General features: G+C 50.1%; 3 protein-coding genes across 6 annotated transcripts in view; all 3 read right to left on the bottom strand.

Moving 5' to 3' along the window:
• Positions 1–42: 42 nt before the first annotated feature.
• On the bottom strand, positions 43–6070 carry LOC102519632 (sialic acid-binding Ig-like lectin 14). Of its 4 annotated transcripts, none has more exons than XM_032487863.1 (6): positions 5803–6070; positions 5346–5720; positions 4854–5132; positions 4609–4677; positions 2910–3045; positions 43–2784 (listed from the first exon to the last, which is right to left on the bottom strand). In XM_032487863.1, the coding sequence occupies exons 1-6, from the start codon at positions 5834–5836 to the stop codon at positions 2742–2744; spliced, it is 936 nt and encodes a 311-aa protein (XP_032343754.1). In that variant the 5' UTR covers positions 5837–6070; the 3' UTR covers positions 43–2741. The 4 variants fall into 4 exon arrangements, 3 of the variants coding, with proteins under 3 accessions (XP_032343754.1, XP_032343755.1, XP_032343756.1); XM_032487864.1 differs by having other exon boundaries at positions 4636–4677; XR_004322860.1 differs by lacking the exon at positions 2910–3045 and having other exon boundaries at positions 3046–4677.
• The window catches only part of LOC102510375 (sialic acid-binding Ig-like lectin 6), a 51863-nt gene continuing 39314 nt past the window's right edge, over positions 3207–15755 (bottom strand). Inside the window, exon 16 of the mRNA XM_032487667.1 lies at positions 3207–3218. The gene's annotated coding sequence lies outside the window, so the exon portion shown is untranslated. The remainder of the gene's footprint in view (positions 3219–15755) is intronic.
• Positions 10303–15467, bottom strand: LOC102520109 (sialic acid-binding Ig-like lectin 8). Its single transcript, XM_032487889.1, is given in 6 exon segments — positions 10303–10357; positions 10687–11307; positions 14236–14357; positions 14494–14734; positions 14736–14794; positions 14995–15467. Coding segments are annotated over 4 exon segments (831 nt in total). The 5' UTR covers positions 15434–15467; the 3' UTR covers positions 10303–10357; positions 10687–11307; positions 14236–14265.

Here is a 15755-nt window from a genome sequence, read left to right as displayed (position 1 = left end):
TGTACTTTTTAGATTCCACATATAAGTGATGTCATATGGTATCTGTCTTTTTGACTGACTTATTTCATTTAGCATACTGCCCTAGAAGTCCACCCATGCTGCTGCAAATGGCAAAATGTTGTTCTTTTTTATAGTTGAGTAATATTCCATTATATATATATTTAGTCAAGATATGGCTATATTTAGTCAATATATTAAAGCAACCTAATTTTCCATTGACAGATGAATGAATATATATATATATACACACTAAGTAATGAATATTACTCAGACATAAGAAAAAATGAAATCTTGCCATTTTTGACAATGTGGATCAATCTAGAGGGTATTAGGCACAGTGAAATAAATCAGATAGAGAAAGACAAATATATGATTTCATATGTGGATTCTAAAAATCAAAGCAAACAAATAAAACAAAATGAAAACAGACTCATATAGATATAGAGAACAAATGGGTGGTTGCCAGAGGGGAGGGGGTGAAGGGGGCAAAATAGGTGAAGAAGATGAGGAAGTACAAACCACCAGCTATAAAATGAAATTCCGTTCTGTATTACATCCATATGGCTTATGTTCAATTATACTGTAATAAATTTTTATGGGGACAAATGGTTAGGTGACTTATCATGGTGATCATTTCATAATGTCTGCGAATGTCAAATCACTCTGCAGTAACCTGAAAATAACTTAATTTTGTACATCAATACGACTTCAATAAAAAATTAAAGAACCTTTAAAATATTGACCCAACATGCAAATAACATGACTGCCATCGAAGAAAAGACCAATATTATTTAAAGAAATAGAACCAGACCAAGTCAATAGTCACATAAAATTGACAATGTTCAGCACTCAGTGAAAAATTACTGGACACACAAAGTAGGAACATGTGACACTTAATAAGAGAAAACTCATTCAATGGAATCAAACTTAGACATGACAGAAGAGACAGACCTAGCAGACCAAAACATTTAAATATTTATTACAAATATGTTCCATATACTCAAGGATGTAAAGGAAAACATTAATATAATAAAGAACAAATGTAAGATTAAAGACTAAGGAAATTGACTTTGAGAGAAGAAAATAATGATCTGAAATAAGAAGTTCACTGAATGAGACAAACAACAGATTCAATATTGTGGAAGAATAATCAGTAAACTCGAAGATGTAGAAACAGATCCTATTCAGACGAAAGAATACAGAGAGAAAAGGCTGGAAATGGTGAACAGAGGCTCAGTTATCCATGAGATAATATTGAGCAATATGACATATGTAAAACTGGAGACCCAGAGGAGAACAGAGAGAGAAAGAATACAATATATTTAAATAAATATTGGCTTCAATTTCTACAAATTTAATCACAGGTATAAAATTTCAGATTCAAGATACTCAAAATACTCCAAGTAGGATAATCTATCCCTCTCTCTCTGTCTCTCTCTCTCTCTCACACACACACACACTTGCACATCAAGGCACAAATTAATCAAATTATTTAAACCCAGTGCAAAAAGAGAAAATATTAAAACCAGTCGGAGAAAAATATAAACCACAAAGAAAGAAAGACGAAGATCACAGCAGAATTCTCAGAAGAAACCATGCAAGCCAAAAGAATTTGAACAACAGAAAGGGGGAAAATGTTAACCTAGAATTCCTTATCCAATAAAATCTCTCTCCAAAGCTAATGTAAATGAAAACTTTTTCCCAGACAAACAATGGCTGAGAGAGCCCATCACCAGCATACCCACACTACAAAAATATATGAGCAGAACTTCAGATGAAAGGAAAATTATGCTATAGAGAAATCATACCATCATCATAAGGTAGAAATGAACCTGAGAAAAGAGTCAGGGTTATCTTAAAGCCAAAGGACGGCTTCATTGTTCACAAGGTTTGTAAACCAGGGCTAAGCAGCCTTTGGCTGTAACTAAAAGTACGTTCCTGGGAGTTGAAGGGGTGAGGGATTTTTTAAAAGCAGAAACCACAGAAGCCACAGTTGGGAGACTTGTCAAGGGGACTGGAAGATTCTTGAAGCCTGATTGCAAGTTTCTGATGATGACTATCATTGGAGCATCTCCTTAGGGGTTTTCCAGGGACCCTCAGCACAATCAGAAGTACTTATTGCCTTTAAAGTGTTTGTTTGTGGTTTTTCTAAAGAACACAGAGTACGTGACCGAACCCCGCGTCTGTCATGACCGCCTGATTTCATTTTCTTTTGGGTCCCTGTTAGCCACGTCGGGCCCATTTGCTGTGTTCTTTCCACAGGGGCTTCCGCTTATGTTTACTTCTCCTTAGGGGATCTTATTTTTGCAATCCAAAGGAATGGAGAGCAATTGAAATGGTTCCTAGGTGGATAAATATAAGAGTTCATTTTCCTAATTCAAAAAAATCTCTTTTAAAAAATAATATATTATGGGATTTATGACACTATATTAAGGGGTTGCATTATGGGTTTAGCAAAACCCCACTAAGGGAAGCACACAGACGCAAAAATATTATGTGGAGTATAGTTCAATTGAGTAATAAAAATATTTCCTCATGTGCCCTCCCAACCGTTCTTGTAGAATTATCTGGAAAAGTCTTGGAGACCAGAAGTGAAGAGATGCTATTTCTGGACAGGAGGCAGGGCCATCCAGTACCACCTTGTTCGCAGACGGATGCAGGGGTGAGTGTCAGGAGACAGGGGGTTGGTGAATTTTCATCCACCTGTCGGGGCTCTGGAGGGCTGCCTGGAGGAAGGGCGCTCAGTCACACCTCTCAGCCATATCCCCTTGTGCGCCTCTGCACCTGTGAGGGAAACACAGCTCTGCAAAGAGACCCATTTTGCAGAGGGTTTGCTCCAGAGAGGGGCAAGATGGGTGGTCACACAAGGGGTCCCCCCAGTGTAGGTCACCTGGAGAAGGGCTTCTTACCTGGTATAATAGATCCAGGTGAGGCCATAAGTGAGAAGAAAACCAGCCCCCATGAGGGCTCCCCTGAGCAAGGTGAGGACCAGGGGCCAGGTGCCCTGCTGCTCCCCAAAGACTTGGGGGCAGGAACAGGAGGTACCTGGAAGAGGAAAAGAGGGCGGAAGGTGGAGGTTGTGTGTTTCCTTAAGTCCACATCTTAATCCTGCTCACGGCCCAGCTCAGATCCCAGGCATCCTTGTACAACCAGGTTCAGGGAGACACAGTGGGAGCTCCCCAGGTGCTGAGTTCGGCAGGTGAATTCTCTTCCATCTCCTAAGACCACGTGGGGCAGCTCCAGGACCCCAGGATCCAAGGGCTGGCAGGGGCTCAGGGACAGGCTTCCACGGAACCAGCTCAGCATGGAGAGTGGGTTGTTGTCATTGACACAGACCAGGCGCAGGGACTGGCCCTCCTGGATGTGCAGGGAGGTGGCATTGCCCAGGATTTCTGGAACTAGGGAGACAGGCAGAGCTGGAAGGGCCAGGCTGAGAGACCCTTCTCTCTTGTCCTCCCCGACGCAGGAATACTATCTCCGAGAGAAATGTCACAGGCAAGGGCGCGCAGCGGGGACGTCCAGGAGGTGAGGTGAGGGGGAGGAAAGGCAACTCAGTGATCCCGGGAAAGGGGGACGGACATTGGAGGAAGAGACGGCTACATCTAGACCTGGGAGAGAACATTCCAGAAGATGGACCCTGATGTGTGAAACTGTGCAGGGGTGCTGACACACGTGAGTCTGACCCCTTGGAGGCCTGCACACAGGCTGTGAGGGACACAGGGAGCCTTGGGAGGGTTCTGAGCAGGGAAGGATGAGGGTCAGATCATGGCAGGCTGGACAGAAGCAAGACTGGAGGCTGGTGGGCCAGAGGGGAGGCTGGTCCAGGTCCAGATCTCACTCAGGCCAAGCGAGAGAGAGGACGGACACCCGGGTCGGGTCGGGGTGGCAGTTACGGGGGGGGGGAGGGGGGTGACATGAAGCATTTTCAGGAAGTTAAGTTTGCGAACCTCACTGAGAAGTGGGAAGTGCTGGCTGAGATGCAGAGTCTGAAGTGAGTTCCAGAAGACAGACTCACGTGGGAGGGCCCTTCCCAGGGGGAGTTGGGGTTACTCAGGACAGAGACTTGTGACACTTGGTTTGATTTGATTTGAGATACCCCAAGTATCTCAGGGCAGAAGTAAGATTGTATCCCTTGTGGCGGGGGAGGGTACAGCTCAGTGGTAGAGCGTGTGCTTAGCATGCACGAGGTCCTGGGTTCAACCCCCAGTCCCTCCATTAAAAATAAATAAACAAACAAACCGAATTACCTCCCCCCCACCCCAAATTGTACCCCCAGGTGGATGAGCTTGCTCTCGCGGTCCTGCAGAAATTGACTAAAAACATGGTACCCAACTTGGGAACTCAGTCTCCTTGTGGGAGACCAAGACGGCACAGTGAAGGCAGTGGCAGGGAATCAGGGAAAGGATGTCATGGGAAAGTGACAGGGGAAAGGAGGTCGGAAGAGAGGGAGCAAGCAGAGGTGACAGTGAGTGATCACCTAGGAATTCACAGTGGCCCCAGAGAGAGTCCTGCCAGGGGACGGGATGGGGGTAGGGGCAGACATAGGACGAGAGGATGAGGAGTGATGGGCTTGACTGTGCCCAGTTCACAGCATTCCCCTCATCTGACCTCGGTTCTGCCCAGGGACTCTCCCACCTGTGCTATTTCCCCGGAAGACCCGGACAGTCAGTGAAGCATCTGAAAAAGAAATCAATAATTGGCCTCCTGACGGGCGGTCACGAGCAAGGTAGTGGGGTCTGGGTGTTGTCTCGCTCTTGACCCCGGGGTGCCTCCAAGAACAGTCTCCAAGTATCCCAACCCCCTCCCCAACACCCACCGCCCTCAGGGACCCGGTGTCCTGGCCCCGCACTCACAGGACATGTTGAGCCTGACGCTCCTCTCCACACTCACGCCAGCTCCGGGGAAGGTCACTCGACACGTGAGGTTGGCGCCATGGTCCTGGGGCCCCGGGGTGAGGGTGAGCACTGAGGAATGGGGGGTCTTGGGGTCCAAGGAGGTGAAGGCGACACCAGTCCAGGAGAAGGTCGGGGGTGTCCCCCTCTCACAGGCCCAGGGCACCGCACAGGTGATGTTCCTGGGGCGGCCAGATTCTAGGGCCCCCTGGACATGGATGTCAGGTGTCTGTGTCAGAGCTGGAAAGGAGGGAGACACAGACACACACCCTGGAGGTGGGGACCCCAAATGTGCCCCCAAGAGCAGTCTCTGCCTCAGGCCAGCCCCGGTATCCTGTCCCCTGGGCCACCCTGGGTCCCTCCCAGGATGAGAAGAGAGTGGATCCCCTCCTTGCCCTGCGCTGGGGGCCCTCAGGACCCCTGCACGTGTCCTCCCCTTGACCCCATCCTTACCCATCACATTCACGGAGAGCTGGTCTTTTTTATAATTATATTTCATATAAGACGTTCCTTCGACCCTAAAGAAGTACGTCCCCGTGTCCCCTCTCTGTGCGTCTCTGATGTCCAGGGAGCAGTCGTTATTCCGGGGGTCTCCAAGGAGGCGGAATCGGCCCCGGGTCTCCCTCAGCACCTCACGATCTGGGTTGTTCGTGGCCACGGGAGCATCCTGGAACACGCTGGCCCCTTCCCGGAACCAGTAGCCATGAACTGGACTAGAGATAGCCCAGTAGCCCCAAGGACGGATGGAGCAGGGCACGCGGACACACAGGCCTTCCTGCACCGCCACGGACTCCTGCACTTCCAGCCGGGGTACCTGAGCCAGGGACCCTGCGGGGAAACCGGGGTGAGCCCAGCCCGCGCCGCCTCCCCGCGCCCGCGCCGCCAGCGCCGCCTCCCCGCGCCCGCGCACCCGCCCACAGCAGGGGCAGCAGCAGCCGCAGCATCTCTGAGTCGGAGGGTTTCTGCGCGTCCTGTGTCTGAAAAGAGAAGGGGAAGCCGAGACAGAGGGAGGGCCGCGGGGAGACCTACGGGAAGCCGGGAGGAGCACGAGACTCGGCCGTTCACAGAAGAGGAACTCGGGAGCCGGAGCTGGTCCCCTCTCTGCACAGAGCGGAGGACACCCCTCGGCCCAGAGACCCCGGAGACCTGCCCGGAGAGGAGCAGGCAAGGAGGAGACCCCTGCCCTGCCCCCCATCTCGGGCGCGTGCCTGCAGCGCCAGAGCCAGGACCAGGACCTCCGAGGACACCGAGGCATGGGACACGGCGAGTCTCCTACGGTTGTCCCACCCGAGCACCGCTGTGCACACCAGGGAGCTGGTCAACGCCTGCCTTGACCGGAGGGTCGCTGCCTCATTTAGACCCTCGGCGGGGCGGCGTGGGGGTGGGGGTGGTCCTCGAGATGCAGGGTTCTTTAGGGTCTGTGTGAGCGTCTGGAGCAGAAGGAAAGAAGGGGCTCCGAGGTGACATGAAGGCAGCAGCCGATCATTCACGCACTCATCCACCGAGCAGTGAGCATCTTCCTGTGCGCTGGTGACCTGGAGACAAGAAGGGATACCCGCTCTGCTCCCCTCGCAGCCCCACCACTTCCTCCCCAAACGCACAGCACTGTCAGCTGGGCTTTAGACCTGCATCACTGGTGAGTTTGCCGTGCGTCCTGGCAGTATATTGGGTTTCTTTGGGGTTTTTTTAAAGAGTATGATTTTTTTTTTTTTTTGGAATCTAGTTAAAAAAAAAAAAACTATTTTCAAGTTGAAAAACTTGAAACTCTATATCCACTAAATAACGACTCTTTATTCCTCCCTCCTCCCAGCTAGGGGCAACCACAGTATTTTCTATCTTGAGGCATTTGACCACCTTGGGTATCTCATACAAGTGGAATCCTATAGTGTTTGTCTTTTTTTGTGACTAGGTTATTCAACTTCCATAATGCCCTCCACAAAGTTCATCCATGCAGTAGCATGTGTCAGAAATTCCTTCCGTTTTACAGATGAATAATATTCTATGGTAGGGATATACCACACCTTGTTTACCCACTGAGGGACACTTGGGTTGCTTCCACTTTTTGGCTATTGTGAACAAACAATGCCACTGTGAACACGAGTGTATGAACATGTCCTAGACTCCCTGCTCTCAATTTTTCTTATATTTAAAAAAATTGAATTTTTTTGTTTTTGTTTTTTGGGGGGATAATTAGGTCTATTTATTAAAATTTTTATTTTTCCTTATTTATTTTTAATGGAGGTACTAGGGATTGAACCTAGGACCTTGTGCGTGCTAAGCACATGCTCTGCCACTGAGCTCTACCCCCAATTCTTTTTGACAGGGATCCGGAAATGGAATTGCTGGATCATATGTTAATTCTATTTTTTAATTTTTTGAGGAAGTATTATACTCTAATCATCCCACTCCCCCCCCCCCTTTTTTTTTTACCTCATCTATTGTCATCATCTTATACTAACTAGACATTCTAATGTCTCACCCTGGACCCCTTTCCTGATTTCTAGACCTTCAGACCCAGCTCTCAAGCTGGCATCCCCAGTTGGATACCAAGTGGCTTCTCAGAATAAGCATCACCCTTCAAAACCCCACTCTCCGAAGTCCTCCACGCTACACAACTCCATCCGTCCCGTTGCTCAGAAGAAACAATTCAGCCCTATTTTTGCTCCTTTTTTCCCCTCACTTACCACATCCATTAGAAAACTCTGTTAGCTTGACCTGCACAATATCTCCAAAATATATCCTCCTTGTCTCCACGACCTCCCTGGTCCATTGCACCATCATCTCCTGCCTGGAGTACCCAGCAGTGCCTTGCCACATCTCTCTCTATCTTTTTTTTTTTTTTTTTTTTCGCTGCCCTGGTTCCACGCTGGCTGATTCTCAACATAGTAGCCATTGGGATCCTGCTAAATGAGGGTCTAATCATTCGTCCGTTCTCCTCGAAGTCTCCCCGAATCTTGCACTGACCTGCAGGGGTCTTCCATGGGGTCTACAGCATCTTTCCAGCTTCTCTTGCTCCTTTTGCCTCCCTGTGCTGTCAAATGCCAGCGTCTTGTTGCTTCCATGACACACCAAGTCTGCTTCTGCCTCAGAGGCACTGCCCTCACTGGCCGCCTTTTCCCTCTTCTCGGGACATTTTTCTCTCAGGTAAACAAAGCCTGTTTAGCTCAGCGGTAGAGTGCATGCTTAGCATGCAGGAGGTCATGGGTTTGATCCCCAGTACCTCCATTAAATAAAGATAATAATAAATAAATATATAAGCCTAATTACGTCCCCCCGAAAAACAAAACAAAAAAAAATTTTTTCAAAAAGCCTGTTTCCTCCCTGTCTCCAAGTCTTTGTTCAAACATCACCTCCTCACACTCAGGTACAGAAAACCCACCCCAGTGTGTCACCTGCTCCTTTTCCTTGCGTGATTTTCCTCTAAATATGTGTCAATCTCTGACACGCTCACATTTTCTTATTTCCTTTCAAAATTCTTGTCCCCGTAATGAAAGCACCTTGATGCCAGAGTGCTTCTCATTGCCTTTGTTTTATTGTAGTAAAACAGCCATAAAATAAAACACCATTTAACATTCTTATACAGTACAATTCAGTGGCACTGAATACATTCACAATGTCAGGGGAACCGTCATGACCGTCTATTTCCAGAATGTTTTCATCATCCCAAACAGAGACTCTGTATCAGTTACACAGTAACTCCTCGCCATCCCCTCCCACCCCCCGCCCCGTCTCCTATCTGCAAGCAACGCCACTCTACTTTCTGTTTTGAAGAATTTGCCTTGTAGGTCGCTCATATAAGCAGAACTGTACTGTATTTGTTCTTTTGTGTCTGACTTCTTCTCTTTTCCTTAAGAAAGTAAAGTGAGGATGTATTGTGATAGAACACTCTCAAGGGGAGAGCGGGCAGACTCAAGTGAGTGCTGCCTGGTTTCTCTCACTTAATATGTCATTTTCAAGGGTCGTCTGTGTTGTAGCACGTGTCAGAATTGCACTCACTCCTGTGTAAGGGTGCATGTTATTTTATTGTATGCGTATGCCACATCTGGTTCATCCATTCTTCGGCTGACGGACTCTAGGATTGGTTCCACCACTGCTGTGAATTTTGCTGCTATGAACAATGGTGTGCAAGTATCTGTTTTGGAATCCCTGCTTTCAGTTCCTTTGAGTTTACACCGAGGAGTGGAGGGGCTGGGTCTTACGGTAATTCTGTTGACCTCTTGGAGGATATTCAAAGCGTGTTCCACAAGGCTGCCCTGTTTTCCCTTCCCACAAGCAACATGTGAGGGTTCCAATCTGTCCACATCTTCGCCAACACTTGTTATTTTCTGTTTTCTATTTTCTTGGGTTTTTTATACAACAGCTGTCCCAGTGGGCGTGAAGCGGTACGTCGTTATGGGCTTGATTTGCGTTTCTCCAATGACTGAGCTTCTGTTTTGGGTGCTCACTGGCCATCTGTATTACCTTCTTTGTGGAAGTGTCTAGTCAAGTCTTTTGGATGGTGGAGACTTTGGGAGTTGTGTTCACTGATGTACCCCTGGTGCCTATGACTGTGCTGGCACATAGTAGGTCTTCCATAATATTTGCTGAATGAGTCTGTGAATAAATAACTAAATATCACTCTTCCACGCAGAACCATACAATGAAATACACACACACACACACACACATACACACACAAACTGGATGACACTTAAGACTGAGCCTGAAGGATGATCAGGACTTGCAGAGGCAGGGCTAGGGAGGGAAGGGCATTTCAGGAGAAGGAACTACACAGGCAAAGTCTCAGAGTCACAGAGGTCTGACCAGGCTGGGTGCGGAGATGTTGGGAGACGCAGGAGGAGGAAGGGATCTGGGTGGAGAGCCCAGCAGGAGCGGAGCCACCAGGGCTGCAAATCCAGCCTGTGGCGTGTGTTCCTCGGTCTCTGGCCATGGAGGGAAAACAGTACTGTTCCTGCTGAGCAGGAAGTGGACACTGATGGGCTCTGCAAACACTGCCTGCAGGCCTGTGTTTCCGAGAGAGATGGAGGCAGGAGGTAGGTGAGCTCAGAGACCCAAGATGAGGCTTCTGGAATGCCCAGGGTCAGGACAGGGAGGAGACAGACATCAAGATGAGCTGCGCTTTGGGGCAAGAACGGATAACACTTAGCGATTTGTTGGATCTGGGAGAAGGGAGGGAGGTCAAAGTGGAGAACCACCTGTCCTTCTGGCCTTAGAGATGGGGATGCCTTGTCATCAGCATGACAGGGAACCTACCAGAAAGTGGGTTTGGGGAGGAAGATGGCAGCTCAACTCTGGCCATGCTAAGCAGAGCAATCCTGGGGCCACCCTGGGGGGGGGTGTGTGTGCAGTGAAATGCTGAGTGGTGACACACCCGCATCACTCACCTGGGGGGTTAACCTGGGATGCCGTTTGCATCTGACATGCCCCCTGCGGGCCTGGCTGCCTTCCTCCAGGGAGACCTCACTCTGAGAGAAGAGATCAGGCTTTTTCAGTCTGGTCAGACCCGGAGTAGCGGGCAGCAGTCTCACCCTGCCCCCATTCCTATTCAGGGGCTGGAGGGGTGATGGAGGTGGGAGAGGGCAGGTCTGGCCCCACAGACCCTCTTGAACACAGCAGGTACCTCCCGGCCCGGTCACTAGGCGGCCGGCCGAGCAGGTCGAGCAGGTGCCCACGTGGAGTCCTCAGCGCCCCCCACGCCCACCCAACCCCTTTCCGGTCAGCCTCCTGCCTGCCCGGCTCCCGCCCCTCCTGCGCCCCGCCCTCTCCGCGCCTCCCCTTCTCGTGTGGTGCTCACTGGAGGGCGATGAGGCAGAGGAAGAGGAACAGAATCTTGACAACCGCCTCCCAGATGGCCACCACGATCACCTCTACCATGCGCCCCGCTGGCCCTGCGGGAAAGTGGCACGAGGATGGATTCACGTGGCACGAGGATGGATTCACTTGCCGAATCCCAATCCTGTGTCCCTCCGCTCCCAGGAGGACTCCGGACATCGGCCTTCCAGGCCTTCCTGATTCACCAGATGCCGGACCACTCGTGCCTGGGCCTCACCCCACCCCACAACCTGCCTGTCCAGCAGTTGGACTCTGCACCAGTCAGGGACTGGTGGGCTAGGGCGTTGGTGGGGTTGCAGCTCACTGTGTAGCCCCTGGACACTCACTCTGCAGGAAGAGGCTCAGAGAGATGTGCTGGGAGCCCAGATGGTTCTGAGCTCGGCAGGAGAAGTCCCCTTCATCTCCCATGAGTACCTGCGGCAGCTCCAGCACCCCCGGGTTGGTGGGCTGTGAGGGGCTCAGGGTCAGGCTCCCCGGGCCCAGCTTAGCTTGGCAGGAGGGTTGCTGTCAGCGACACAGACCAAGAGCAGGGACTGGCCCTCCAGGACTGAAAGCGATGAGCCATTCTCCAGGGCTCTGGATACTGGCGAAAAAGAGACAGAGGGTCAGAGTGACAAAGAGATTGAGAGAAAGAAGGATATAGTTGGAGAACAGCTGAGAGGGACAGGCTCACCAGGCACTGAATGAGAGCGCCACACTCTGGAGGAGTGAGCATGAGCCCAGAGCACGGCTCAGGCCCCATCCTTGTCTGCGCTCAATGATGCAGATCCATCTCTGCACTGATGGACTCTGTCTGGCTGGATCTAGGCCCCAGGAAGCACCGAGGGGGGTCTTGGGCTTCACAGAACACCCCTGCACATTGTCAGCCCTGCCCTGAATTCCATGTCCCCTTCGTTCAGAACCCGGATTGTCCCTGAAAAATTTTGTCCCTTATTCATGTTTTCACTTAACACTAGTTTACTGATTTCACCAGGCGTCTCCGAGGTGACTGACTCTTAGAAATTCACAGTCTGGTGGGGAGCGGGGGACCCAGGAACAGGAGTTCACAACACCACATGACACATAGCGTGATGGCAGTGACTTTGGCTTGCAGGAGCCCTGGGCATGCCAATGTAAATGCTACTGGCAGGTCTAGGAGGGCTTCCTGGAGGCGGTGGCATCTGAAGTTGAGTGTGAAGGGCAAGCAGGGCTGGCAAGATGATGATGAGGGGGTGGAAGGGCATTGCAGGAAGGAGGAACAGAGAGTACAAAGATGACCAAGGCCTGCCCATGTCCAGGAAAAAGTGAATAGACCTGCAGGGCTGGAGGGAAGGGGGTGGGGGGGTGGGGAGCCTCAGAGATGAGACCACAGGAGGAAAAGCAGCATCTGTTTTTTTAAACTCAAAGTGGGAAAAGCAGAAGCCAGAAGAGAAGACATCAGTAAATGTGGCTACAGATATAAAGAGATCCCTGTGGGAGAGTATAGCTCAAGGGGTAGAGCTCATACTCAGCATACATGAGGTCCTGGGTTCAATCCCCAGTACCTCCTCTAAAAATACATAAATAAATCTAATTACCCACCCCCAAAAAAGAGATCCCTAAGAAGTATTGTTCGAATCACTAACCAACAACAAAAAAGTAGTGCCCTACTGAGCAAAGTTGTTGAAAATCATATTAGAGAAAAATGGCCAATTCCTCTTACTGGAAAAAAAAGTTTTAAGAATGCATAATAAAAAGTCAAGTCACTCAGTAGAAACCTGAACAAAGAAGATGTACAGACAGTTTGCAGAATAAAAAAACAAAAACAAAAAAAAAATGACTTTTCAACATACAAAATCATGTGCATCATCACCCACAACAAGAGAAATGCTACTTAAAACTACATGGATATTCCATTTTTTTCACCGGATATTGTCAAAGCTCTAAAGGTTTTGCCCCCACTCTGCTTTGGAGAGGCTAGGAGAAACACCTACACTTTTACCCATCTCTGGTGGGGTGGAAACTTGTCAACCTCAATGGAAAAGAGTTTGGCCAGATGTCTTATAAACAGAGCATGTGGAGAAAAGGGAACCTTCGTGCACTGTTGGTGGGCATGTAAATTGGTGCAGCCACTGTAAAAAAAAACTTTGAGGAGGTTCCTCAAAACAATAAAAATAGAACTACCATATGATCTAGCAATTCCATTTCTGGGTATTTATCTGAAGAAAATGGAAACATTAACTCAAAAAGAAATCTACATCCCCATGTTAGTTGCAACATTATTTACAACAGCCGAGACACCGAAACAACCTAAGCGTGCATCAACGGACGAATGAATAAAGGAAATGCCGTGTATATACAATGCGATATTACTCAGCCATAGGAAAAGAATGAAATCTAGCCATTTATGGCAACGTGGATGGATGCTGAGGGCATAATGCTTAGTCAAGTAAGTCAGACAATCTCACTTACAGGTGGAATCTCAAGAAACCAAAAAACAAAAAAACTCATGGATACAGAGAATATGGTGGTTACCAGAGGTCAGGGTGGGTGAAATGGGTGAAGCAGGTCAAAAAGTACCAACTTCCAGTTATAAAATAAATAAGTCACAGGGATGAAATGTACAACATGGTGACTATAGTTAGTGATACTGCATTACGTATTTGAAAGTTGCTAAGAGGGTAGATCTTAAAAGTTCTCATCATAAGAAAAAATTTTGGAATTATGTGTGGTGACAGGTGTTAACTAGACATTATGGTGATCATATCACAATGAATATAAATATCAAATTATTATATCATACACCTGAAACTAATATAATGTTATAGATCGATTATATTTCAATTAAAAAAATAGAAAAAACACATAACCCAACTATTTAACTTTTAGGAACTTATCCCAAAGTCACACACACACACGAGAAAGTTACAAGATTATTCATGCAGCGTTTCGGTCAGTAGAATAAAATGGATGCCAGGATTTTCCACTGACAGAAGATGTATACAAAACCATGCAATGGAACACTCTACAGTCACAGAGAAAAACAAGGATGCCTGTACTACTGGTATCAGAGGCTGCCTGAGCCCTTCAGGTGGGCAGACCAAGGCTCCGAGTAGCGTATGGACACTGGTTACTTCCTGCCAGGGGACTGGGCATCTGAGGACAGACTCCGCTGAGCATTTGGAATTTTTGGCCATGTGAATATATTACCTGTTCAAAGGTACTTAGGTAAACAATTGTTAGGGAAATAAGAAGAGGTGGCAGGAGGAGCCATCAGGACACGGATGATAAGAGGCCTCGAAGGTGGGCTCTGTGGTATAAATTTTGCCTTGTTCTTGGGTAGCTGAGGAGGGAGTGGACCAGTGCCAGGGGAGTGAGGGGCTGCTGGGGCAGCTGGGCACAGAGGCCATAGGGGCTGAGGAGGGGGAGGGACCACTGGGCTCACCCACAAGGGGGCCTCTGGTCACCGGTCCAGGATGAGGCAGGGAGCTAGCCCAGCCCTGAGATGGAAGAGGTCCTGCTCCCTACAGCTCCTGAGGGGGCTCCTTCCTACCTGTGCTGTTTCCTTGGAAGACAGTCACAGTCAAGTTCTGTGGCGGGTCTGGGACAGAAAGTCACGGCGGATCCGCATCAATGGTGAGGCCTTGGTAGACATGGGCCCTGTGTCCCCAGGAGCTGCATAAATGGGGAAAGGGTGGGGGCCGGCATCCTCCTGACCCTCTCTCAGCTTGGTTTCTGGGACCCAGCACCCAACATCCGAGGCCCTGACACCCCCTTCCCTGTTGCCCTCAGAACCCCGCCAGGGACCCACGTGTCCTGGCCTGGCTCTCACAGGACACATTGAGGTGGATGGTCCTCGTCGTGGTCACTTCAGCTCCAGGCAAGGTCACCTGACAGGTGAGGTTGGTGCCATGGTCCTGGGGCCATGGGGTGAGGGTGAGCACTGAGAAGCGGGCTGTCATGGGGACCTGAGGAGAGATGGTGGCCCCCTTCCAGGAGAGGATGGGGGGTGTGCCCCGCTCACAGGCCCAGGGCACAGAGCAGGTCAGGTTTCCGGTGCAGGCCGGCCTCCAGGGTCTCTGGGATGAGGATGTCAGGTGTGTGGGTCAGGGCTGGTGAGGAGATGGGGAGATGCGGGGACACGTGTATCAGGAGGTGCAGCCCCAAGAGCCTCAGGCTTGGGTCCAGCTCCTTCCTCTGAGCCCCCAACCTGCTTTACCCCGCCCCCTCCCAGGAGGGGCTCCCATCCCAGCCCTGTCCTAGGACCCCCAAGTCCTTCCCCTGTGGCCTTCTCCTGGACCCCACTCCTTACCCGTCACATACAAGGAGAGCCGGTTAGATATGTAATTATATTTCGTATTTCCTCTTTCCACACGAAAAAAGTATGAACCGTTGTCCCTCCTCCTGGCATCTCTGATGTCCAGGGAGCAGTTGTAGGCCCGGGGGTCCCCGAGGAGGTGGAATCGGCCCCGGGTCTCCTCCTGCACTTTCCGATCTGGGTTGTTGGTGGCCACGGGAGCATCCTGCAGCGTCACCGCCCCTTCCTGAAACCAGTAGCCGAGAGCAGAGGTAAAGATGGTCCAGATCTGCCAGGGGTAGGAGAAGGAGCAGGGCACGTGGACACACAGGCCCTCCTGCACCGCCACCAGCTCCTGCACGCGCAGCGTGTAATCCTTCCCGGGCTCCGTCTGGCCCTCAGCGGCCCCGCTTATCCACCAGAGCAGGGCCAGCAGCGGCAGCAGCAAAAGCATGTCTGGGGTTGGCGATGCCAGGCTCCCCGGGGAAAGTCTCTTTCTCAAGGTTCGTTTCTCAAGAACTGGAAGTAGAAGTTGCAAGATTTCGAGACGGCCGCCAACAGGAAGATGAGGGTGAGGTCAGAACACTGACCCTCCTCAGAGGAGGAACTTCACCCCCAGAGACTGCTGGGGCCAGGAGAGCCCTTAGAGATCAACCACCCACCACCGCACACGCACTCTCGGGGGCCCTGGGCCAGGGACGGTGGGAGACACCCCACCTCCTGCCTCCCTGTCAGTGCCTTCCTCCTTGGAGGCCATTTTCTGCAAAGTGACAAAG

This window comes from Camelus ferus, chromosome 9, assembly GCF_009834535.1.
Source record: "Camelus ferus isolate YT-003-E chromosome 9, BCGSAC_Cfer_1.0, whole genome shotgun sequence".
NCBI lineage: Eukaryota > Metazoa > Chordata > Mammalia > Artiodactyla > Camelidae > Camelus > Camelus ferus.
Note: the sequence above shows the minus strand (reverse complement) of the source record. Positions and strands in the feature narration are given on the sequence as shown.